Below are 25,642 nucleotides of genomic sequence, written 5' to 3'. Positions count from 1 at the left end.
TGCGTAATGTGAAGATATATACCTATCAGCAAACTTGCTATAAGCATTTTTACTATATTTTAAGTCTTTTAATATGTATCGTTAACTTAAATTCTAAACTGTATTAAATCAGGTGCTGATTTGATTTCAGGTGCCGATTTGGCTTTTCCAGAATAGTTGATATAAAAAGTTTTATTAATATGTGACTTTACAGTAATAAATAGTGTGGTATAGTTTATTTTGTTATTATGTAGGGTATTGCCACCTCAAAAATTAAATAATTTTAATTTATGCCACATTTTACAATCATTGTTCCAGTATGGACATAAACTTAAAAGCATTAGGGTTTTTTTTGTCATTCTGAACATAATGAATATTATAGCTAACATTTAGCTTAATTTTTTCTCCTATTTCAGAATACTTGAAAGTTAGATCACATGATCCAGAAGAAGCTATTCGTCATGATGTCATTGTTACTATAATAACAGCTGCCAAAAGAGACCTTGCCTTAGTAAATGATCAGCTACTTGGCTTTGTAAGAGAAAGAACACTGGACAAACGGGTAAAATCTGAGGAATTTTATTCTTTTGTAATTTACTGTGTTTACATTGTTAGCAAAATACAATAGAAATTATTTTCTATTTAAAGTTTTTCTGTGTGAAAGTCAAACTAATACAATACCAAATAAAAAGCTAATAATTTGTATGTTTCCTGTGTATCTTTTAATTATCTTTACAAATGAATACATTGGATTCTGTAGCTTTTCAGATCTTAGGCATGGGTTTTTTAGCCTACCTTTACAAAAAGAGCAGCTAAATTAAAGTTTTATTTTACCTTTACACTTACATGATGAGTTTCAGAAGGATAGTGATTGATCACCAGTATTTATTTCTTTTATAGTTAGCATCTTCAAAAGTAACTGTCTTAGAATATCATACTTTCTGTGAAAGTGGTGTTTCCATATTGCTGTGCTAAGCTAAGGGCCGAAATGATGTTTAGTTACTATTCTTTTTGTGTAATTTCCTCCATGTGGATGCAGTTAAAAACGTGGGTTGATAAAGAAAAGCAGTACTAAGAACAGTAGTAGCAGTTGCTAAGAAAGTGTCAACCATGAGTAAGAGATACACAGGCAAGGCAGGCTGATTAAATGTGTTACTTATTAACATTTCAACAAAGGTTGCCTTTGCAGTGTGGTATTTTATTTGAAGCATAGTTGAAAATCTGCTACCCTCTTGAAACCAATGTAATTTAGCTATAATTTCAGGGTAGAAAAGCAGTATCTTGCTATAGAGATATAGCAAGATGCATTCTTTTTTTTTAACATCTTTATTGGCGTATAATTGCTTTACATTGTTGTGTTAGTTTCTGTTGTATAACAAAGTGAATCAGCTATATATATACATATATCCCCATATCACCTCCGTCTTGCGTCTCCCCACCACCCTCCCTATCCCACCCCTCTAGGTGGAGACAAAGCACTGAGCTGATCTCTCTGTGCCATGCGGCTGCTTCCCACTAGCTCTCTGTTTTACATTTGGTAGCGTATATATGTCCATGCCACTCTCTCACTTCGTCCCAGCTTACCCTCCCCCCTCCCCGTGTCCTCAAGTCCATTCTCTGTGTCTTTATTCCTGTCCTGCCCCTAGGTTCTTCAGAACCTTTTTTGTTTTTTTTTTAGATTCCATATATAATGTGCTAGCATACGGTATTTGTTTTTCTCTTTCTGACTTACTTCACTCTGTAGGACAGACTCTAGGTCCATCCACCTCACTACAAATAACTCAATTTCATTTCTTTTTATGGCTGAGTAATATTCCATTGTATATATGTGCCACATCTTCTTTATCCATTCATCTGTCGATAGACACTTAGGAGCAAGATGCATTCCTTAAGTTCTTTTGAAATAGTCGTAGGAAACAGATACATAAAGTAGACACCGTCTAACTTGTTCAACTGTGTCAGTAATTCTAACTCTGAGAGTTTTTTCCCCTTGGCTTTAATTTAAATGAAATGACACTCTCTACTGGTTAGTTGTTAACTACCCCCTCTCCCCTGCCCCCTACTCCCAAACCAGATTTCAGGTATTGCCGTTTGTGTTACTTCCTCCTTTTAGAAACAGTTCACTCCTACTTCTGTCAGTGTTTGTTTATAGTTTCAGGAAGAGTTGAATAAATGATTCTTGCTAACTGAGACTGTATGATATGGTCTAATAATTCAAATAACACCTACTGTACATTTTAGGAACTGGTTTTTGGTGTAATGAATTAAATGACCTTGAGTATAGCCTTTCTGAATTTTGTTTTCTATAAAATGTGGGGACAGGACTTAAATCTTTGATTTCACGGCTTACATTCTTTTGTTTCATGTTAGACATGTCAAAAGACATCTGTTACCTGTTATATGGGAACAGAATTTCATTTCATCTACCAAATAGCATACAAATGAGAAAATTATACTAAAAAATTATAAGAAAGTATTAACTTAAACAAGCCAAAGATGGGACTCCCCTGGTGCCACAGTGGTTGAGAATCTGCCTGCCAATGCAGGGGACATGGGTTCGAGCCCTGGTCTGGGAAGATCCCACATGCCGCGGAGCAGCTAAGCATGTGCGCCACACCTATTGAGCCTGCGCTCTAGAGCCTGCGAGCCACAACTACTGAGCCCACGCACCACAACCAAGAATAGCCCCCGCTTACCACAACTAGGGAAAGCCCGCGTGCAGCAAGGAAGACCTAATGCAGCCACAAAATAAATAAATATATTTTAAAAAAAATAAGCCAAAGATACGTATACTCTGATTTGTTATTGAGACAAATAACTTGTGATTATTATTACATCGTACTGTTGTTCTAACTCTAGATTTTTATAGTCTACTTTTCTGTCCACTCTCCTCTCACCACCTTTCTTTCCTCCTCATAAACCATTCCAATCTCTTTAAGTCCCAAAGAATCTTTCACGGACTAGGATGTGACTAGGTAAATAATTTGCCCTTTTAATCCACGTAAGGAAGTTCACTTAAGATGATCACTAAGGTGCTTTCCAACTTTGTAATTCTAAAATCTTGATACTAAATTTTGCTCTTATTATTCTGAGTTAATATCAAAAGGGATGTAACTAGGACAAAACATTCCAGACGATAGGGCTTTTGTTTGCAGAGTGAATTATACGCTTTCTCTTTTATTTTTTAATCACTTCTAAAACTTGGCCAAATTTTTTTTAGACAGAGTCTAATGAAATCTTTGTAAGATTTACTATTGCTTGGCTTTGAGGGAAATAAAAAATTGGTAGGTGATTTAGCAGTATTTGCACTGGATGATTTCTAAATAGGAACATAATCAAAATTGTTGGTTAAGTGATTTGTCTGCCTTTTTTGAAAATTAATATTGTGCTAATCTATGCACACATAAATCTCATTGTGCAACCTAGTGAAGAAATGGTAATTTTTGCAGATTTGTATACTAAAGTTTGGTATCTAGCTTATCCAATAAACTTTATACTTTCTAGTGGCGAGTAAGAAAAGAAGCTATGATGGGTCTGGCTCAGCTTTATAAGAAATACTGTCTTCATGGTGAAGCAGGAAAGGAAGCTGCAGAGAAAGTCAGCTGGATAAAGGACAAACTTTTGCATATATATTATCAGAATAGCATCGATGACAAGTGAGTCTAATATGTTGGTAAAATGGTTGAATATAAAAGTGCTTTTAATTTTTAAATATTTCTGTTTAATTTTTTCATAATAATTAGTTTCTCTAAGTTTAGAAACCACTTTCTACATATTTAGACATACCATGTTTAAATAAGATTCCAGCCAAGTCTGTGAGTTAGCATAATAATAGTGAAATATGCATGAGATTTGGACTCAGACCAGAGACCAAATGTTCATTCTGCCCGTTATTAGATCTGTGCCCATGCACAGCTGATTTAACTTCTGTGTACTTGATTTTATCTAAAAAGGAGTAATAATAAGCCTTTCTTACAGAATTGTCTTATGGATTAAATAAAATAATGAATGTAATGCCCCCTAGCTTACTGCCTGGCAGAGTAGCACTATTTAATAACTGTTAGTTATTTTTTCCTTTTTACAACACTGTAAGTACCAATAGAGGTATTACTGTATTTTTTTATTGAAGTATAAGTGACATACAGAATTACATTAAATTTCAAGTGTATGACATAATGATTCTATATTTGTATATATTGCCTAATGATCACCACAATGTCTTTAACATTCGTCCCCGTGCATGGTTAGGAAATTCTTCTCTTGAGATGAGAACTTATATTGTTTTCATTTTCTGAATATTACTTACAATTCTCTGTTGGATTATAGTAATGATTTCGGTTTTTGCAAAATACTTTGCAGTGTTTTATTGAGTTAGACTGACTACTTTGACATGATCGATTATGTATTTCATTGACTAATGAAGAGCCCTTAAATTTTCTTATTCCAGTGATGTTGAATAATAATTATAAGCTTAGCAAGAAGGATATTTTAATATTGGTGAGGAATTTAGAATGTGGAAAGGAGACAGATGTGCATAAGAAAAGCTGAATTTTCAGGAAGATGAAGGAAGAGCCCCCTGATTTTACTAAATGTGACAACATGGGAAAGGAGCCAAAATAATCAAAGGAAATTTTTGTTTTTTGAGAATTAATTATTCTTGAGATCATAGCTTTATGTGTAATGTTAAGTAATTTGCTATAGCTCCAGACTGATGAAGAAAACAGGTAGAACAGCCTAGCACCCTGTGCTTAGGAATAATATATAACCCTTTTAGGACAAATGTTTCATACTGATAAAACATAAAGTCACAAATAGCAACAGTAGCTCTAAATTTTAAAATAGCCATACTTGCAAGGAAAAGCATTGATCACATACTGATCTTTTCCATTGTATTTTCACAGATAAGTATCATCATTGGTGTGATATCTTTGCATGAGGTGGATAAAATATGAAATGGCTGTGGCTTCTAACAAATAGAATAATTTTGTTATTTGGGTTTTTTGTTTGTTTGCCTCGTAGACTGTTGGTAGAGAAAATCTTTGCTCAGTATCTTGTCCCCCACAACCTGGAAACAGAAGAGAGAATGAAATGCTTGTATTATTTATATGCTAGTTTGGATCCAAATGCTGTCAAGTGAGTTACTTTTTAAATGATTGGAGTATTTCTTGAAGATTTTATAAAATTACTTCATCTTATTTAATTAATTGTTGTTGATAGGGTTGTTGCTTCTTCTGGTTGAATCAAGAACCTCAGATAAGTATTTATAGAGGAAATTTTTATTATATAAGTCCAGTTAAGTTAAAAGCAAAAATATTCCTATATGCATAGGCATATTTGGCAACTGAGCCAGTAATATGGTTTCAGGGATTCAAAGAAGTCCCCGTGTCAAAATTATCTTTTGTTCACCTGTTGGCTGAGATCTGAATCATACTACTGGAGCTTTACCATACTAAGCCTAAGAGCTAAGAACTGGTTCTTTGTCAGGAGAGCGTGTCCAGATCACTTCTATGTAGAATAACCATGTGATTGATTGTCCAAACTGAGATATTTTTGAGATTGAAAGGAGGCACTAGTAATAATTTTGTTCAGACAACTGGCATAAACTTTAACTATCCCAGGCTACCTAGGATGTGTGGACATTCCACTTTAATAAAGCTTTTAAAAAACGAAATAACTCCTGTCATTGAGAATTCTGATTTTGCTGAATAAGAACCTCAGCTGTTCCATTTACATATATATATATTGCCTTTAATTTCTTATAATTTCAAATTTACAGAAAAGTTGTGAGAATAAAACAAAGCTTTGTGATATACTCTTTAGCCAGATTCATAAATTTTGACCATTTGCTTTTTATCATTTGCCATTTGCACATACTTTATATATGTATTTTCTTCTGATGCATTGATAGTAATTTGCAGACATTGGATCCCTTTACCTCTAATACTTCAGTGTGTATTCCCTAAGAACAAGGATACTCTTTTATATAACTAGAGTGCCTTTATGAAAATCAGGAGATTTAACATTTTAAAATATTGTCTAATCCAGTGTGTATTCAGATTTCTTCAATCGTCAAATAATGTCCTTTTTGGATGTTTTTTTCCCTTTCTAGGATTACACGTTGCATGTTTAATTATCATGTCTCTAGTCTTTTTTAATTTGGAACCATTCCTCAGTCTGTCTTTGTCTTTTATGACTTTGACATTTTCCAGAAGAGTATTGCCTAGGCCAGTTATTTTGTAGAATGTTCTCTCAGTTTGGATTCACCCAGTGTTTCCTCATCATTGGATCAAGATTACGCATTTTCAGCAGAAAGTCCACAGAGTAATGTATCCTTGGTGCATCCTATTAGGAGACATTAGCCATCATTTTAAAAAAGGATTTGAAAGTGGTTTATAATGTTCACTGTAGGTAGTAAACCCCGGCCTAAGGTCTTGATCTCTGTTTATATTTCAAAATATTTGACAAAGAGTACTCAGAGATAGACTAACTTCCCAGAGGTCTTTTGGGCACCGGAAATTACAGAGTGGGTTTGTGAGAGAAGAAAATCTGCTTTCGTGGAGAGAAAAGAGTCTAGAATAAAGAAACTCAGTTTAATTTAGCATTTTGAATCCACATCATTTCTAAGAAATTCATTTTTTGAAATAGTCTACACTGCTTCATGCATACCCCCTTAGCCTGGCATAAAAAGGCCTTCATGATCTGATCCTTTTCTATTGTATGTTCCAGCTTCCTTATGCTCCCCCAATCACATTCTGTGCTCCAAGCCTATAAATTTTTTTTCACTTTCCTGTATGTGCCATGGGCTTTGATGACATTTTATCTCTCTTTGTAGCAGAACATTCTGGCTTCCTCTGCTTAGACTGTCTCAGTTCCTTCAGTTTACCTGGCATGATCCTGTTCATCCTTAGAAACTTCTCAAATATTTTCTCTCATAAGAAGCCTTATATTAAGTAATTTAAACTAAACTCTGTTAATCCTAATAAGTAAATTTTCTGGTGCTTAAAATTTTAGGTAGATGTAGAAGAATGGTGTAAGAAAAGTAGTAAGGTTGAGTAGTTACCAGTATTGTTTTATTATGTATTTTTTTCATATTTTTAACTATTTACAGGGCTCTCAATGAAATGTGGAAGTGTCAGAACATGCTTAGAAGTCATGTACGAGAACTATTGGATTTGCACAAGCAGCCTACGGTAGGTTCATGGTGTTTTATTTAAATTCAGTTTTAGTCATTGTTCATTTTTCTATAGTCATATATAATGAAGCAAGCAAAAAGTATTTCATGTGTTTTGTTTTCCACATGTCAGTTAAACAATTTCTGTGGTTATCCAAGCTAAATTTGCATTTCACATGAATATAACAAAATTTTATTTTCCAGCATGAGCAAAGAAATGGTGTTTTCCAACTTATCAAGTATTTAGACACTAAGAAGTTATAGTTTATCAATTATCAAATCATTAGAATTAAACCTTAATATAAAATTAGAAGTCATAAATGTTTTTTGCTCTGTGATTTGGTCCTTTATTATAGAGTCAGTATCAAATCAGGTATCAATCCTTTGAATATGCCAAAGTCAAATTAACAAAGAAATACTGCCCAACATTTTCTGGAAGGTGGATAAAAGAAATTTGAATAATCTTTTAATATATTTTTAAACATATTTGCTAGAATAGGTGTTCTTAACCAGGGAACCATACACAGAGACCCCTCAGTGGCCCAAGCAAGGGTTGTCGAACTTTTTTTTGTAAATGACCAGATAGTAAAAATTTAGGCTTTGCCAGCCATACAGTCTTCATGACTGCTTAACTCTGCCTTTGTGGTGCAGAAACAGTCAGAGATACAAATGAATGGGTATGACCGTGATCCAACAAAACTTTAACAAAAGCGGGTGGTTCATGGGACCATGCAGATTCAATAATAAAATAATACTCTTGTTGTAATGGAGGAAAGGGCAGTAGGAGGGGAGGTGATATATTAAGTAATGGGCCACAAAATAGCTGATAGAACTCTATTCAGAAAGAAAATTTTTCTGCTCTCCACATTTTTATTTAATTTTCTTTGGTGTATGGTTTCACAGTAATTTTGATATGATAATTGTTTTCATTATCTTCTCTGTTCAGTCTCCTGGCAAGATAACTTTCCTATGAAAGTTATATACTCTTAAAAATTTTTAAATAACTTCCTGCTGGCATCTCCTTTCATTCTATTTGTGCTAACTTAATAGTTGTGGGTACTTCATAGTTCTTTGTCATCAACATAGGGTGTAGATATGGTAAGCCATTTTCTAGTGGGTATATTGTGATGGATTTTTTTTTAACTTAAAAAAATGTACAATACTGAGTATAGTTTTCTTACCAAAATTTGGTAGCACATGTGACAGCTTTTGTTTTTGTTTTAAATTTCAGTCTGAGGCTAACTGTTCTGCCATGTTTGGAAAACTGATGACCATAGCAAGTGAGTATGTTTATTCACTCCGTAGATATATAGTAGACATCAAATAATTTACCCAGGGGGACTATCAATTTAATACTAAGTAAGAAAAAGTAATCCTTTTCTTAATAATTTTATTTCTAAGAGCCAGATTGACTGATTATCTTTTGATGCCTCAGCAGTATTTTTTAAGACAGCTTGCTTTTAGTTTAGTGGTTTTTCTTTTGTAGTATTGATTCTCTTTGAATTTTATAGAGAATTTGCCTGACCCTGGGAAAGCACAAGATTTTGTGAAGAAATTTAACCAAGTCCTTGGTGATGATGAAAAACTGCGGTCTCAGTTGGAGTTGTTAATCAGTCCAACCTGTTCGTGCAAACAGGCAGATGTTTGTGTGGTTAGTAAATTATACTTTTATATTTGTTCTCCTAGCTTTGCTTATAGAAACTTACATTTCATTAAAGCCTTCTTTACATAGATTATTTTATTTGTGTGAGTTTAACAATACTGTGAGCTCTGAATTACCTAGGAGTATATCTGTGGTCAATTTAGTTCTCTTTACTTACCACTCGTCAGCCAAATTCCAGGAAAAACACTAGAGAACTAAGCCAGGGAGATTGATCCTAGGAATTGAGCAAGATAAAATGCTTTGTATTTAGTAGACATTCATTAGGTAAATTAAATGCTTTTGTGTGTTGTGTGTGTATTTTCTTCTCCCATGTATTAGTAGGTAAATCAACAATAGTTACATTGGCATATACGCATTTATAGATAAGGTAATTCCTATTTAGGCTTTTGTCTTCATTCTATTCTTAGACTCTTTATTTTATAGAGAAAACCAGTTGTTGACAATATCAGGAAGGAAAAATTCATCCATTCATTTATTTAGCATTTTATGAGACCGTTTCTGTTTAATTTCATCTTTACCATTTACTACCAGTGAGACCTTTAGTAAGTTCAGTATTTTTGAGACTCATTTTTCTCATCTCTACATGTTAACAACCTCACAGGATTATTAAGAGGAGATAGATACAGATATCCTATATAGATATAGATACATGGCCCTAGACTGCCCTTTAGGATTTAAATAAATTGCATTTCTATAGTATTACACATATATGACAAACACTGTGCTTGCGACCAGGCTTACAGAGATGAATAAGAGAAAGAAAATCATTTCAGTTATTTATGTCTAACTTTGTTCTAGAAAGATAATTATTTAAATATGTGATAAGGGATAAGGACTATAATAGATGTATATACAAAGTCATCTGGGAACGTGGAGTATGTATTTTTTTCAGTCTAGTAGGGATATAGGGTCTCTAAGTGGATCTTAAAAGAGGAGTCGGGTTTCCCTGGTGGCACAGTGGTTGAGAGTCCGCCTGCCGATGCAGGGGACACGGTTTGTGCCCCGGTCCGGGAAGATCCCACGTGCCGCGGAGCGGCTGGGCCTGTGAGCCATGGCCGCTGAGCCTGTGCGTCCGGAGCCTGTGCTTCACAACGGGAGAGGCCACAACAGTGAGACGCCCGCGTACCGCAAAAAAAAAAAAAAAAAAAAAAAAGGCGTAATCAGGAACAGGTGGGAGGAAGCCAGTTTAGGGAAGGAAGCAGTGGACTCTTCCACTGGGCCTAGGGATGTGCTTGTGCCAGGTGCCCAGAATACTTCACTCTTTGCACTTCTGAACAGGATGGTTTGCTGAGAACATTTAAAGGTTTCATTTACTTCTTCGGCATTTAGAATTCTAGTTCCAGAATACTGTATTCTTCTGGGCATCTACTAATATAATTGATCATAGAATGAAATAGCTTGAAAAAAATGCAGAGAGAATTGGTTTAACCACTTCATTTTACAGGTAGGGATTGAATTTTAAAGAGATGAAGTTTCTCATCCAGTGTTTCACAGCTGGTTATAGTGGCTGTGCTGCAAGTAGAGTCCAGATCTCACAGACCCTCAATAGTGCTCTTTCTATACATTTCATCATTGTTTGCAAGAACCAGTACAGACTGAGTACTACTCAAGAAATGTGGACCTTGAGAATGAACAGTCAAGTGGTATTTTTTGGTCTGAGAAAAATAAGACTTGAGCTTGAGTTTGAGAAATGGTACTAACATGAATTCCTACTATTTGTCAGAACAGAAATATCTAAGAGTTACCAAATCCAAAATGTATATGTAAAACAGATGTTGTAAGGAAAACATCTCAGGATGAATTGATTGTAGGAAGCAGGAAGGTGGAGATGAGGACTGGACTTGCACTGGAAAGAGCATGGTAATGACACCTTTTTGGAGGGGAGGTTATTCTGAGGATATTTAAGAGATGGGCCACCAAATGGCTAAAAGAACTCTGTTCCAGAGGGGAAAATTTCTACTCTTCGTATTTTTTAGTTCATTTTCTTTGGTAATGGTTTCACAGTAATTTCTCCCTTAGCTTACATTAGCATTGTGTATTCTGAGCACATTATTTAACTTTACCTCTGTGTTCTCATGTGTAAAGTAGGATTTGTAATACCCTTTAAATGCTCAGGAAAACAACCACCGTTAGAATAGTTTTGCTGTTTCCCAGAACATCTGTATCATTTTGTCCTTCTTCCCAAAGGCTATTGTTATTAGTTATACATATCCTTTAATATCCACATTCCTTTTTTCCTCAGTAACAGTTAGTAGGAGTGGAGATCTGATATTTTTTCCCCTTTTGTTTCAATTCCATTCCTAAAAAATTTTAGCGAAAGTACTTCAAGCAAGGAATATGAATAGACACATACTGTAGATTAATGCGAGTATACATGATGGTATAGTGAGAGGGTGAGCAATGGTATTGAAATACGTGCTGTATAGATTTGCTTTCTCTTTGGACTTAAGGTTTTGAGTTTCCACACCTTGGTTCTAGTGGAGGACCACTTATTTGCCATAGCTTCAGCTCTGCTTGCTATTTTATCCTCTAGCATGTTCCTATGACCATGGTTCCCAAATTTTAAGATTTTCCAGGAATATTGTTGATTCAGCATTTGAGACAGTCCTAGGTTTGAATTTCAGCATTTACTACCAATTTGACCTTTAATAAGTTACTCAGCATTTCTGAGCCTCATATTCTTCACCTATAAATATTATCAACCTCATTGGATTGTTGAACGAATAAGATAAAATTAAAATTTATGTACGGCCTACTAGAGGGCCCCTTGCACTGCCCTATAGGATGTAAATAGATAGTAATTCTTATGATGTTACATATACATGACAAACACTAAGAATTATTAAAATAGGTCTAGCGTGGGGTCCTGAATCTCCATCTTTTAGCAAAGTCTCAAAGTGATTCTGATGAGTAGTTCACGGACTATACTTTAAAGAAAAACCTTCCTTGCGGGATTATTTGGATATGCATTGTGTCTTCAGAAGTCCAAAGTATATTTTGTCCTTTGGTCAAGCCTACACCATTATAATTCATTACATAATTTAGTAAATTGTATTATACATGCTCTCTCACCGAAGTTGCTGTTTAGGTGACAGAGGCAGGCAAATATTTCAATAGAGAATACAGTGTGTTAAATATTCTGATAGAATCATGCGCTTCATCCCAGGCAGGGGTGGAAATGGGAATAGCTTGTTCTAGAATAAGTCATTCCTGAGTTGAATCTTAAAGGATGAGTAGGAATTAGACCAGTATATGAAGAATGACTGCTTTATTTCTAGTTGGAATGACTGGATATCAGAGGAGATACTTTAGGGATAGGAGAAGATAATGATGTATATGTAGCTTCCAGCAGTTATATTTAGAAATCTGAGATTCAGGCCTTGTTGGTATGTATTAGCATAGTTATATCTCCTGGAGGAGGTCGAGAAGAAAAAAACAAAAGGAGAGAGAGATGCTAACTTAACGCCATTTAGTAACAGTCATAGAATGCTTCCTGTTTTCTTTTAATATAATTTTTGTTTGGTTTTTTGGCCGCGTTGGGTCTTCGTTGCTGCACACGGGCTCTCTCTAGTTGCGGCGAGCAGGGGCTACTCTTCGTTGCAGTGCGCGGGCTTCTCATTGTGGTGGCTTCTCTTGTTGTGGAGCACGGGCTCTAGGTGTGTAGGCTGCAGTAGTTGGAGCACGCGGGCTCGGTAGTCGTGGCACACGGGCCCTAGAGTGTGCGGGCTTTAGTAGTTGCGGCACGCGGGCTTGGTAATTGTGGCTCACGGGCTTAGTTGCTTCGTGGCATGTGGGATCTTCCTGGACCAGGGATCGAACCAGTGTCCCCTGTATTGGCAGGTGGATTCTTAACGGCTGTGCCACCAAATCATGCCTATGTAATGAAGCCTCCATAAAACCCCAAAAGGACACAGTTCAGAGAGCTTCTGGTTTAGTGAACATGTAGAGATTTGCAGAGAGTAGCAAGCGAATAGAGAGCATGGAAGCTCGTCCTTTCCTTGTCCTATGCATTTCTTCCATCTGGCTGTTCCTGAGTTATATACTTTTATAATAAACCAGTGATCTAGCAGTAGTAAGAAAATGTTTCTCTGAGTTCTGTGAGCCAGTCTAGCAAATTAATTGAGCCCAAGGAAGGGATGGGGGTTGTGGGAACCTCTGATTTATAGTCATTTGGTTAGAGGTACAGGTAAACCTGGGCTTGCTACTGGCATCTGAAGTGGGAGAGTTGGGCGGGTGGTGGGTAGAGATTGAATTTTAGTATGCTCTGCTTGTGTGCAGAGAATTGCTTGTTGGTGGCGGGGGGACACACACCCGCCCCCCCCGCCCCTGTTCACCATGTTGGAATTGGGCCCAGGAATCCAAAAGAATAGGTCACTAACATGAAAGTTAAACCTTTGGAAATTATTTCTTGTGAGAGATGTGTTTTATCTAGTTTACTGATTCCAGCTACAGAAAAATATTGATAATCCAAATCCTTTCAGGAATCTTTTTTTTTTTTAATGCAGAAGCCTTTGTTTTTTAATTTATTTGGCTGCACTGCTGGCACATGGGATCTTTGTTGCTGCATGCGGTATCTTCATTGCAGCATGTGGGATCTTCTTTTTTTTTTAGTTGTGACATGCGGGATCTCTTAGTTGCGGCATATGGAATCTGGCCAGGGATCGAACCCGGGCTCCCTGCATTGGGAGCATGGAGTCTTAACTACTGGACCACCAGGGAAGTCCGTCAGGAATCATTTTTATTAGCTAGGAAAGCAGTAAATTATACAAGAGGAAATACCGTGTATGTGAAAGAATACTTCTTTTTTAACTTTTTTAATTTTTTTAATTTTAAAAAAAAATTATTTATTTTTGGCTGTGTTGGGTGTTCATTGCTGCATGCAGGCTTTCTCTAGTTGTGGCACACGGGGGCTACTCTTTGTTGCAGTGTGTGGGCTTCTCATTGCGGTGGCTTCTCTTTGTTGCGGAGCATGGGCTCTAGGCACGTGGGCTTCAGTAGTTGTGGCACGTGGGCTCAGTAGTTGTGGCACACAGGCTTAGTTGCTCTGCAGCATGTGGGATCTTCCCGGACCAGGGATTGAACCAGTGTCCCCAGCATTGACAGGTAGATTCTTAACCACTGCACCACCAGGGAAGTCCACTTTTTTTTTTTTTAAACAAATAGGTATTTCTTATTGTCAGAATGAGAAAGCAGATATGTATGAAAAAGAAAGGAGATATATAGATGCAGCATTTTTTAAAGCTTTAAAAATTTTTTTGTAATAACAAATTAGTAAATTATAAACTGCTTGAGAATAGGGGCTATTTCCTTATTTCTTTGATATACCTTAAGAGTGCTTAAGTATTCTAAACAACTTATGTAATTGTAACTAGTAACTGTGTAACTAGCAAATATCAATCTGCAGTGATAGCATAGATTTGATCAGAAATTTCTGAAGCATTGTCAGGAATATAGAAAGAATTAATTTTCTTACTCTTTCTGCCGTCATTTCCTAAAAGGGTTACATATGGTATATGTTTCTGTTTGTGTATTGGAAGTATGTGTGAGTACCCCTTTTTTTTTCTGGAGTGTGTAAAGAAAACAAGGAAACTGTTTATTTGTTGCTGCTTACTTGCCACATACTAATTTGGCTTGTTGCTTATCCCCAGTATCACTTATGATTATGACATATATTATTTTAAAATAATTGTTATAAGAGATTACCTAAATATTACATACATAAAATATGGTTTGAAGGATTACTTAAATGTAAGATTGTTACATGGGAATACAAAAATGTCAGGTTTTTAAAACTGTGCCTTAATATTATTATTTACATGCATTGGTGTATTTTATATAGTGCTATTACTGTGCTTAAATGTGATTTATTCTTTTTCCTGTTAGCATTTCCTTTATTTTTCTTATGCTTATATATGTATTACTGTAACTCTTTCCTAATGCCTAGTTTTTACATTTTTTAGTACTGACGATATAGTTTGCCTAGCAATTTTCCAGTGGCATATTTGTTGTTAGACAATCACTTGACTTTATCTTATGTTAAAGCAACTATATTTTATACGAAGTCGGGGAAAATCGCCTCTTTGGGAGACCTGCACAAAATAAGTCTGATTTCAAAAGATAGTAGAGGGGCTTCCCTGGTGGCACAGTGGTTGAGAGTCCGCCTGCCGATGCAGGGGATACAGGTTCGTGCCCCGGTCCGGGAAGATCCCACATGCCGCGGAGCAGCTGGGCCCGTGAGCCATGGCCGCTGAGCCTGTGCTCCGCAACGGGAGAGGCCACAACAGTGAGAGGCCCGCGTACAGCAAAAAAAAAAAAAAAGTAGAGTATTTAAGTTGATTTTAAATGTGTATCTGTGGTTTACAGCAAAGTATATAAGGCCTAAGCACTCCCTAAAATATTTTTATTTTCTCAAATGCTGAAATTTTGCTTGATTAATTACAGCTTGCAAAATAAATCAAGCATCTCCTAGTGACTAATAAATTTTCTTGAGAATCTCAGTCCTTTGGATTTACACTCTAATAACAAATATGGGTGGTATCTAATTTAATGTGACCTTTATAGTTAATTTGTGTCAAGATGTTACTGAAACTACAATAGAAATATTTTTCCTTTCTCCTTTATCCCCTTGGACAAATATCCTTAAAAATTTTTTTTACAAAAAATTAATAGAGTGACTATCATTTGTTATTGCTTTATAGTTCAGAAAGCACTTATAATATGCTTTATCTTGTCAGCTAACATTTTTCACCTATTCATCAGAGATAGTCAATTAAAAGCCTGTTATTAAAGTAAATTTCTTACCCCAGTGCCCAGCACATTGTAAATTTAACCTTGTCTTTGGAGAACTCAGTCTTTACAAACATTAAGTCCTTATATTCTTTAGAAAGTTCCAGCAGTAATATCTTTTCTTTGTAGGAGCTCTTTGATGTAATGCCACCGTCTTTGAACTCAACTGTGTTCTTCCAGAGCTGAAAAACTTTATACACTTACAAGTCTTCCCCTCTTTAAAAAAAAAAAAGCAAATTGTTGACTGAAATAAAAGTATTTTTTCAAACTATGAAATAAACCAATGAAACCCATGGAAGTATAAATTGTTTTAATTTTTTCAAAAGTAGAGCATTAAAAAGATTGTTTACAAGGTATTAATTTTATGGGAGAAATATGAGACAAAGGGCATAAATCATACCTTGTCACCCCCTTTCTTTTCTCTACAGTCCAGGTTTTCTAGTGATTGCCTAATAAGTATATCATTTTAGTCAGGCTGTAAAGCAGGAAAAGGGCTTTTTTACGCCTGATGGTTTTGAATCTTTAAATGCTTTTGTTGCCTGTGATCATTTTTATTTTGAAAAACATGAAAGAGGATGATACTTACCGTAAAAACTCTTTTCCTTTTTATAGAGAGAAATAGCCCGGAAACTTGCAAATCCTAAGCAGCCAACAAATCCTTTTCTAGAAATGGTCAAATTTCTGTTGGAAAGAATTGCACCTGTGCACATTGATTCAGAAGCCATCAGGTAAGCTAGGAAATATATTCACTCATAAATAGAATATAATCTGAAACTACAGTATTGTAAGTTTAAATTCTGGGTCCCCAAGGAGACCTGAAAAGGTTTCCTGTACACCTTTTTAAAGGCAGAAGCATATATCATTGAAGTTGAAAGAAGGACCAAAGTTCATTTTTTGATCTTTGGTTTGCTTCACTGTTGATTTTTTTAAGAGTTCTTGTGTTTATTTTTAGCTTGTATGTGCTCATTAAAGAAAACCTAGAACATGAGAAGGAAGAAAATTTTAAATCTATAGGCTATCATCAGCCTTTGAGTTTTCTTAACAGTTTTCATGGCCACATAGTGTTCTTTAGTGTGTATTATATTGCTGTTCACTTGAGATATGTGAAAAACAGAATAATAGTTTGAAGGTAGCACAAGATTGCCACTGGACTAATCTGCTTTCTAAACACATGTATTACTTACCAGTTTTTTGGCCCTACTTTATCTGAGTTTTTAATTTATTTTTAACTTTAATATAACATCTTGTTATATGAATGTGAAAATTAGTGATAATATGCAAAAAGTAAGCAGACTAGCATAATAGACATTGACAGCTATTGTTTTTAATTAACTGTTCCCATAATTTCATGCATTTCACTTGCTTCTAATGATTTTCTGTTGTAAACTTCTGAGAATGCTTTTCCCTTGCACTAACCATTTTTCCAGTAGATTATCTACATATCTTTTTATGTTGGGTAAATAAATAGTATTTATTGATTCTCTTTTCTTTGGATTAGGAGACCTGGTTCTAGCTGTTAGTTATTTTATCTTATGTGAATCACTGCTTTGGTTGTATTGAAATTCCAATTGTATTAGTTTGCTAGGGCTGCCATAACAAAAGACCACAGACTGTGTGACTTAAACAACAGAAATTTATTTTCTTATATTCTGGAGGCTAGCAGTCCAAGAGTCAAGGTATCAGCGAGTTTGATTTCTTCTGAAGCCTCACTCCATGGGATGCAGAGATAACTCTGCTTTCCTCACATGTCTGTCTCCTAACCTCCTCTTCACATAAGGACACCAATCATTTGGGATTATGCCCCACCCATTTGACCTCAGTTTACCTTAATTATCTCTTTAAAGGCTCTATTTCCAAGTACAGTCACATCCTGAGGTGTACTGGAGGTTAGGACTTAAACACAATGAATTTGGGGGTACACAATTAAGCTCGTAATGGTGATGTTTGTAGGGGTTTTTTTGTGGAGTTTTCTTGTTTTTTTAAGCTAAGATCTCCTTATCTTTTAATTTCCTTATTTGCAAGTAAGAAAGCTAAGGTTCTGAGAGAGACCAGGTGGTTTTTTTACAGCTGGGTAATAGCAAAAACCATAACTTAAACTGAGATTTATTATTTTCAGTGTCAGTGTCCTTTGCTCTATACCGTTTAGTTTTAATGGGGTAAATCAAGGAAATGGTAGGCACTCTTTCCTTTGCATATTGATTTTGAAAGAGACATATAATTGGCATCAGGAAGCCTTTGGTATTTGTCTCCATGAGGCCTCACAGAGTTTCATTACTTTACTAAATTATAATAAGCTAGTGTTTGATCTCCAGTCTTAAAAGACCAAAAACTCAGTTTTTTCAGTAGTGTCATGATTATTTGGGCTCAGAAAAACCAACTAACTTATGGTTAGGATGTCTAAGAGACTAATTTTATGCAAAATTCCAATTTATTAATTTTACTGAGAAATATATGTCATATAAGATTCCTTCCATGTAACCAAATTTTCATGGAATATAAATTGCAAACAAAGGGTTTATTTATTCATTAAACATACCTTTAGAGGAGTGATTTTTAAAGTACATCGGGCAATTGGGGAAGGAGAGTTACCTAACCTGAATTGTGTGAAATGTATTTGTTATTAGAAAAGGCTCCTGAAATAGATGGCACATAATATGGGTAGTGAATGATCAGTAGGAATTATAGAGATCAGCCAGGTGAAAATTGCAGGAGAAGAGCAGACCAGGCCACTAGCCCTGTGTCATTGAGCAGGTTATTTAAATTACTCATCTTTAAGATAAGAACAATAATAATTACTAAGTGAAGTTTTTGAGAGGCTTAAATAACATATACGTATGTAGAACACTTAGCATAATGCCTCACACATAGTTAAGTGCTAAATGAATGTTAATAGCTATTCTAGGAAGAAAAATAGCAGACACAAAAAAACAAAGGCAAAAGGAATCAAGAATTATTTAGAAAATTGCATATACTTCAGCCATAATGAAGGATTTGGGAAGGAAGCATTGAGAATAGTAGAAAATCATTCTAAGTATAACTTTTTAAAATATATTTATTTATTTTAGTGTATTTCCCCCAGACTTATGTACATACAAATACACATATGCATGCTACAGATAGTTATTGGTCTGTAGATAGTGGTTGAAAATGAAGTAGTGATTGTAATAATGATTGAAACCTGGGGGGAGGGTAAAATTTAGAAAGAGAAAGGTTGAGGACTGAATCCTGAGGAATATTAACAATTAAAAGGCTGGCAGAAGAAAAGGAATTTATTAAATTAAAAGATGTTTTTTAAGAAGGCATGGTCAAAAGAGATCAGGGGTCAGATACTGCCCAGAGTAAAATAGTAAATTCAAATATCCACTGAATTTAGAAAATAGAAAACCACTACAATGCCCGGAATAGTTTCTTTGGGTTAGCAAGGACAAATCCAGATTACTATGGATTGAGAAGGGCATAGGATAGTCCTTCCACACCACATCATGGTACACAAAGAAAACTACAGTATTTGAGCAGAGAAAACTGCTCAAGTCTAGAGGTGACTGGCCTAGCTGAGTAGGAGCCCACTAGATACCACTTGGCCATCTTGAGGTCTGAGAAAATCAAAGGGATATATACCATATCACCCTTCTAAACTGCTATAGGAGATAAATTGGGATTTGGGGACAGCTAGTATAGACGGTTTAGCTATAAAAAGTAAAGGAGAAAAATGAGTTGATGGAAAGAGAGTAAGGTTGAAGAAGGGTCTTTTCTTGTTTTTAATGAAGGGATTTTGAATATTTGAATACCTTTAAAAGGTGCTAAAAGGAAAGAAGAGAGGTTGAAGATGGGGTAAGGGGAATAGAACTAGGATAGAGCACCATCCCTAAAGAAATGGAACAGGAAGAAGAAAATCTTCCCCTATGGCATTAAAGGAGGTTAGAAAATAGGATATGGAAAATTACAGTTTTCACTCAAAGCCTCCATTGTTCTCCTTTATGTCAACAGTGAGGTAGTCTGCTCAGTGGAAGGATTTAAAAATTAGACCTGAGTTAGAATGGTAAAGATTTTTAACAGTTGTTATATAGGATAGGAGAGAAACGGACACATGGATAATTTCCCAAGCAGTTTTGAACATGCATTTGGATTGGTGATGATCTTTTGCTTCATCATACTCTGTGAAGTATATGGAGTGTATATTATTTATCTAATTTAGAAATGAGGAAGAATACTTTCACAAGAGGAAGGACTATAGTTCTGGCTTCAAGATTTGGGTCTTTCTCACCCAAATAGCTTTTTGACTCATAAGGGTGATCCCACCCACATTGTAATGAAAACAGAGATTATGCCTGTCTTGTTTTGCACTGTATTTCCAGGATAGACCCTAAGACTTCACACACAGTAGGTAGTCAATAAATACTTATTAAATAAATGCATGCACGGACTCTATTATGAGTAGTCAGATACATTTGTAAATTTTATCAAACACATTTGTAATCATGTTAATAAATTCATGCGTTTTATGGGATTTCCTTCTAATAGAAAGCTTAATTCAGAATATTTTTCTCAAATTGGAAATAATTTTTTTTAAATGTATAATGTCAGAGGTAACCATTCTAAAACAAAATAACAGGGTGAGCAAGATTTTAGATGGGACATAAAGAGTACAAACAATGAGAGAAAAGTTAATTATTTTTTTCCTCTCTGCAAGGCATCATTAAGAAAAAGAAAAGTCAAGCCACAGACGGGGAGATAAGACAAACAAACCAATTTTAAAATGGCCCAAAAAATTGAACAGATACTTTATCAAATAAAACACACAAATAGTAAATAAGCACAAGAAAAGACAATCAACATTATTACTCATTGGGGAAATGCAAATTCAAATTAGAGTGAGAAGTACCACTACACACCCACTAGAATGGCTAAAATTAAAGATACTGTCTATACAAAGTATTGGTGAGTATGTAGACTTACCTAACCATGTGTTGGTGATATTTAAAGTAGTTTGTTGTACATTAAATGTACATACCATTACCTTACGACTCAGGAATCCCAATGGGGCAGACATTTGCCTATAAGAAAAGAAAACATCATAAAAAAAAAAAAAGAAAACATACTTCCCATAAAGACCTATACTTAACTGCTTTTAGCAGCTTTACTTATGTCTTTAATAGAAATACCCAGAAGTCCATCAGTTGGTAATTGGATAAACATAACTGTGGAATATACATACAACGAAATACTTCTCAGCAACAAAGAGGAACGAACCACTGATTTCTATGCAACAACATGGAGGAGTCTCAAAAGTATTATGTCACATAAAAGTTTTCAGACACAAAATATGTAAAACTTTAGAAAAGGTAAAATTATATTGACAGAAAGCAGATCAGTTATTGCCAGGGTAGGAAAAGGGAATTGACCACAGAAGAGGCATAAGGCAGGTTTTTGTGGAGATGGCAATGTTTTATGTATGTATCTCCACAATGATTCACCACTTTATACCCACTAGATGGCTGTGATCAAAAAGATGAGTTGGTGAGGATATAGAAAAATTGGAACCCTCATGTATTGCTAGTGGGAATGTAAAGTGGTGGAGCTGCTTGTGAAAACAGTTTGACAGTTCCTCCAATACTTAAGCATAGAGTTACCATATGACCTTGCAATTCCACTCCTAAATATATGCCCATACAAAATCTGTATATAAATGTTTATAGCAATGTTATTCATAATAGCCAAAAAATAGAATGTCCCAAATGGACCATCAACTGATGAATGGATAAATAAAGTGTCTTATGTGCAGACATTGGAACATTATCCAGAATTAAAATGAGTGAAGTACTGATACATACTACAACAAGGATGAACCTGAAGAGCAGTATGCTAAATGAAAGGAGTCACTCACAGAGACCATATATTACATGGGTCCATTTATGTGAAATATTTAGAATAGGCAAATGTGTATAGCAACAGAAAGTAGATTAGTAGATGCCTGGGGCTGAAGGAGGTGGAGGTGAATAAGGAGTGACTCCTAATGGGGAAGAGGTTTGTGTTGGGGTAGGGTGAAAGCTAAATTTGTTGAATATTTGCCTGTACTAGGCCATTTGCTGTAATAATTTAATATCCTCAAAGTTTAATATCCTTCTTCAGTTTACTGATGAAGAATTGAAGTTTCAAAAACAAAGGTCATGTTTTGTTTTTACTTAAAATAGTATCATGTTGACCAGGCAATATTCCATTTTGTGGTGGTTAGGTATATTTGAAAACTAATTCAATAATGTTGGACAATTAAATAGTTTTTAATTGATCAATGTTTATGGATATATTTAGCACGATGCTTCTCATGAATTGTTATAAATTTCTTTGTTATAAATCTCTAGGAATGGAATTACCGATTCAGTGTTAATTATAAGTGATTAATGCCTTTGTCCATGTGAGTGTTTGCTATGTTTTTTTGCTTTGAGTGCATTGTCATTTGTCCATTTAGCAACTGCCATCTTTACTGTTTTTCTTAAAATTGCAAATGATCTCTATATATGGGTATGAATATTACATTGCTTATACTTATAAAAATATATTTCCAGTACATGTGTCGTTTAATTTTAGTTTTGTTGTTTTTCAGTAGAATTACTCTTATTATACATGGGTGGGGCAGATAAACTAAAAATAAGCTCTGTTGTTATGTAGAGAGCAAAATTTAAAGTCACAAAATAACTTTTTCTTCCAGAAGATATTTGAAGTTGTTGTTTAGATTCTGTGTATGTCTGCTACAATGTAATTAGGATATAGTTACTAATATAGTAGTGTTACTAATTTAGATTTTCTTACTTTAATAGTGCACTGGTAAAACTAATGAATAAATCAATAGAGGGGACAGCAGATGATGAAGAGGAGGGTGTAAGTCCAGATACAGCTATTCGTTCAGGACTTGAACTTCTTAAGGTATTTTTGAAACAGTTTGTCTTTTTCTGCAGTCATAATTTGAATCCCCTTAAGGATATGCAGGAGTCAGGCTTTATTTCATTGGAAACTATTCAAAAGATTAAAATTTGTAATAGAAATCATATTTTATAAAAATAACACGTTTTCTACATTATAATAATATAATTATTTTACATTATAAAATAATAGTTTTATGGGTTTTGCTGTTCCGTACATCATTTGCGTGCCTGCTATGCTTGTAACAGTATGTGCTAAATAATCTAGTCTTATCTTTCAAATAACCTGCATCTGGACTGTTCACAGGAAATTACTGTAAGACATCATCTATCTGATTGGGATTTTTTTAAACAATTGGTAAACATAATAGATGCCAAAGAATTAAGAGAATTGAACAATTAGTAAGAGACATGATTTAATCTAGGGGGAACACAGCATCATCAAAGAGAATAATTCTTGGCATGTTTTAGGGATTGTTGTGAGTGTAGTCTGACTAGATAAAAGTATTGCTTTGGGGAGTAATGGAAGACAAGGTTGGTTCTAGATTGTGGAGTGCCATTAGGGCAGAAAGGTACCATCAAGGGCATTTAACACTCCCTTTTAAAATGATACAGCACTTGATAGAGCTTTCGTTAGATGGAGTAAAGAGAAGAAATTAAAGGCTAAGAGACATGGGCTTCCCTGGTGGCACAATGGTTAAGAACACACTTGCCAATGCAGAGGACATGGGTTTGAGCCCTGGTCCGGGAAGATACCACATGCCGTGGAGCAACTAAGCCCATGTGCCATAACTACTGAGCCTGCACTCTAGAGCCCGCGAGCCACAACTATTGAGCCTGTGCTCCACAACTACTGAGCCTGAGGTCTAGAGCCCAAGAGCCACAACTACTGAAGCCTGCGCGCCTAGAGCCCGGGCTCCGCAACAAGAGAAGCCACTGCAGTGAGAAGCCTGTGCACCGCAACGAAGAATAGCCCCCACTCGCCACAACTAGAGAAAGCCCATGTGCAGCAACAAAGACCCAATGCAGCCAAAAATAAATAAATAAATAAATTTATTAAAAATAATAATAAAATAAATAAAGGCTAAGAGACATTTATATCATTACAACATATGAACTAAAGGAGAAGAAACAAACCAGTGCAATGGACATTAGACAGAAAAGAGAGTGATGGGTTTGTATTGCAGTGGTCTTAAATATCTTTTTTTCTTTTTCTTTTTGGCTGTGCTGAGCAGCTTGTGAGATTTAGTTCCCCGACCAGGGATTGAACTTGGGCCCTCAGCAGTGAGAGCATGGAGTCCTAACCACTGGACCACCAGGGAATTCCCTTAAATATCGTTTCATGGAAAGAACTGATGTGATTCTTCATGAGAAGGACTTTATATTTTTAGTAATGGAGTAATATGTTTAAATACTTTTTTTTTTAATTTTTTTGTTTGTTTGGGGTTTTTTTTGCGGTACGCGGGCCTCTCACTGTTGTGGCCTCTCCCGTTGCGGAGCACAGGCTCCAGACGCGCAGGCTCAGCGGCCATGGCTCACGGGCCCAGCCGCTCCGCGGCATGTGGGATCTTCCCGGACTGGGGCACGAACCCGTGTCCCCTGCATCCGCAGGTGGACCCTCAGCCACCGCACCACCAGGGAAGCCCTGTTTAAATACTTTTAAGAGTAAAGTCATCTTTAAGGCAAATGTTTTTAATAGGTTGTTTGATTCAAATTTTCAAATTTAAATCTCCATTTTTCTATGAATAATTAAAACCTTATAACTAAATATTATCACCGTAAACCCTACCAAATGAGACACTTTCTCCACTTTATAACACATTAAAAAAATGCTGGGCTTCCCTGGTGGTGCAGTGGTTGGGAGTCCGCCTGCCAATGCAGGGGACACGGGTTCGAGCCCTGGTCCAGGAAGATCCCACATGCTGCGGAGTGGCTGAGCCCATGCGCCACAACTGCTGGGCCTGCGCTCTAGAGCCCGGGAGCCACAACTGCTGAAGCCTGTGCGCCTGGAGCCTGTGCTCTGCAGCAAGAGAGGCCACCGCAGTGAGAAGTCCGTGCACCTCAGTGAGAAGTCCGTGCACCGCAGTGAAGAGTGCCCCCCGCTCGCTGCAGCTGGGGAAAGCCCGCATATGGCAATGAGGACCCAATGCAGCCAAAAAAAGAAAAAAAAATGCTTATTTAATAAGTTAATGAGGGTTTACATACTCCATTCCCCCCACCTCCTTTATTTTTCTACTTTTAGCCCTTACTGCCTATATTATGCTAACTAAATTGTTTCTACTTCGTGGAAGGTAAACTTTGTAAATACGTATCTAACTTGCTGTAAATTCCTTAAGGATAGCCTGGAACTTACGTCTCAATAAAGGGAATAATTATTTATATGTTTGTAATCGTGATTGAGTTCCCAATAATGGCTTCTTTGTTTTTAGTTATGATGAGTGAACTTTTTGTGATGGATTTCATTTAAAATATTTCCTTATAGAGTATCTTTTTGCCAGTGAAATAAAGCTCAGTGTTAGCATTTTGTTCACATCACAGTATCACTCCACGAAAAGGAGCCACATTTTCCACATTCCCAGTATCAGAATAGACTAAGAGGTGAAGAAGAAAATATAGCAAGGGCTGTATATCAGGAATCATTAGCCACAACTCAACTTCAAGGGAGACTGCAAGATATAATCTTAGTTGTATTGCTAGCATATGCAGCCCATAATTTAAAATTTTATTTGTAGTAGAAAATAGTTCTCTTCTTTTAATGGATTAAAACCATTGTCTGTACTTATAAAGTTATATCTATTCCTCTAGGTTCTGTCTTTCACACATCCTACCTCGTTCCACTCTGCAGAGACATATGAGTCCCTGTTACAGTGCCTCAGAATGGAAGATGACAAGGTAGCAGAAGCTGCTATACAAATTTTTAGAAATACAGGCCACAAAATAGAAACAGACCTACCCCAGATACGATCGTGAGTATGTTTCTTCTCATGGTAAACACAAAAGTTTTCCAAGTTTGGGAGTCATAGGATCATTGTTTCCCTTTTCCTTAGGAAGATAGGAGAGAGGAAAGACAACTTTTATTTAGAAGCTACTTTACTGTATCCTTTGTTTTCATCTTTTCTCGGCCTC

The 25,642-nt window shown here is 35.8% G+C and overlaps 1 protein-coding gene across 3 annotated transcripts in view; it reads left to right on the top strand.

Annotated features, from left to right (window-relative positions):
• PDS5A (PDS5 cohesin associated factor A) overlaps positions 1-25,642 on the top strand; it is a 136,112-nt gene that overhangs the window by 69,888 nt on the left and 40,582 nt on the right. For all 3 annotated transcript variants that reach the window (XM_082838825.1, XM_082838826.1, XM_082838827.1), the window contains exons 11-19: positions 396-541; positions 3,484-3,635; positions 4,999-5,112; positions 7,088-7,169; positions 8,382-8,430; positions 8,662-8,801; positions 16,212-16,327; positions 22,415-22,520; positions 25,322-25,482. In XM_082838825.1, the coding sequence (XP_082694951.1) occupies positions 396-541; positions 3,484-3,635; positions 4,999-5,112; positions 7,088-7,169; positions 8,382-8,430; positions 8,662-8,801; positions 16,212-16,327; positions 22,415-22,520; positions 25,322-25,482 (1,066 nt within the window). The remainder of the gene's footprint in view (positions 1-395; positions 542-3,483; positions 3,636-4,998; positions 5,113-7,087; positions 7,170-8,381; positions 8,431-8,661; positions 8,802-16,211; positions 16,328-22,414; positions 22,521-25,321; positions 25,483-25,642) is intronic.

This window comes from Leucopleurus acutus, assembly GCF_964270905.1.
Source record: "Leucopleurus acutus genome assembly, chromosome: 4".
In the NCBI taxonomy this organism is placed as follows: Eukaryota; Metazoa; Chordata; class Mammalia; order Artiodactyla; family Delphinidae; genus Leucopleurus; species Leucopleurus acutus.
This window is presented reverse-complemented; position numbering and strand designations above follow the sequence as displayed.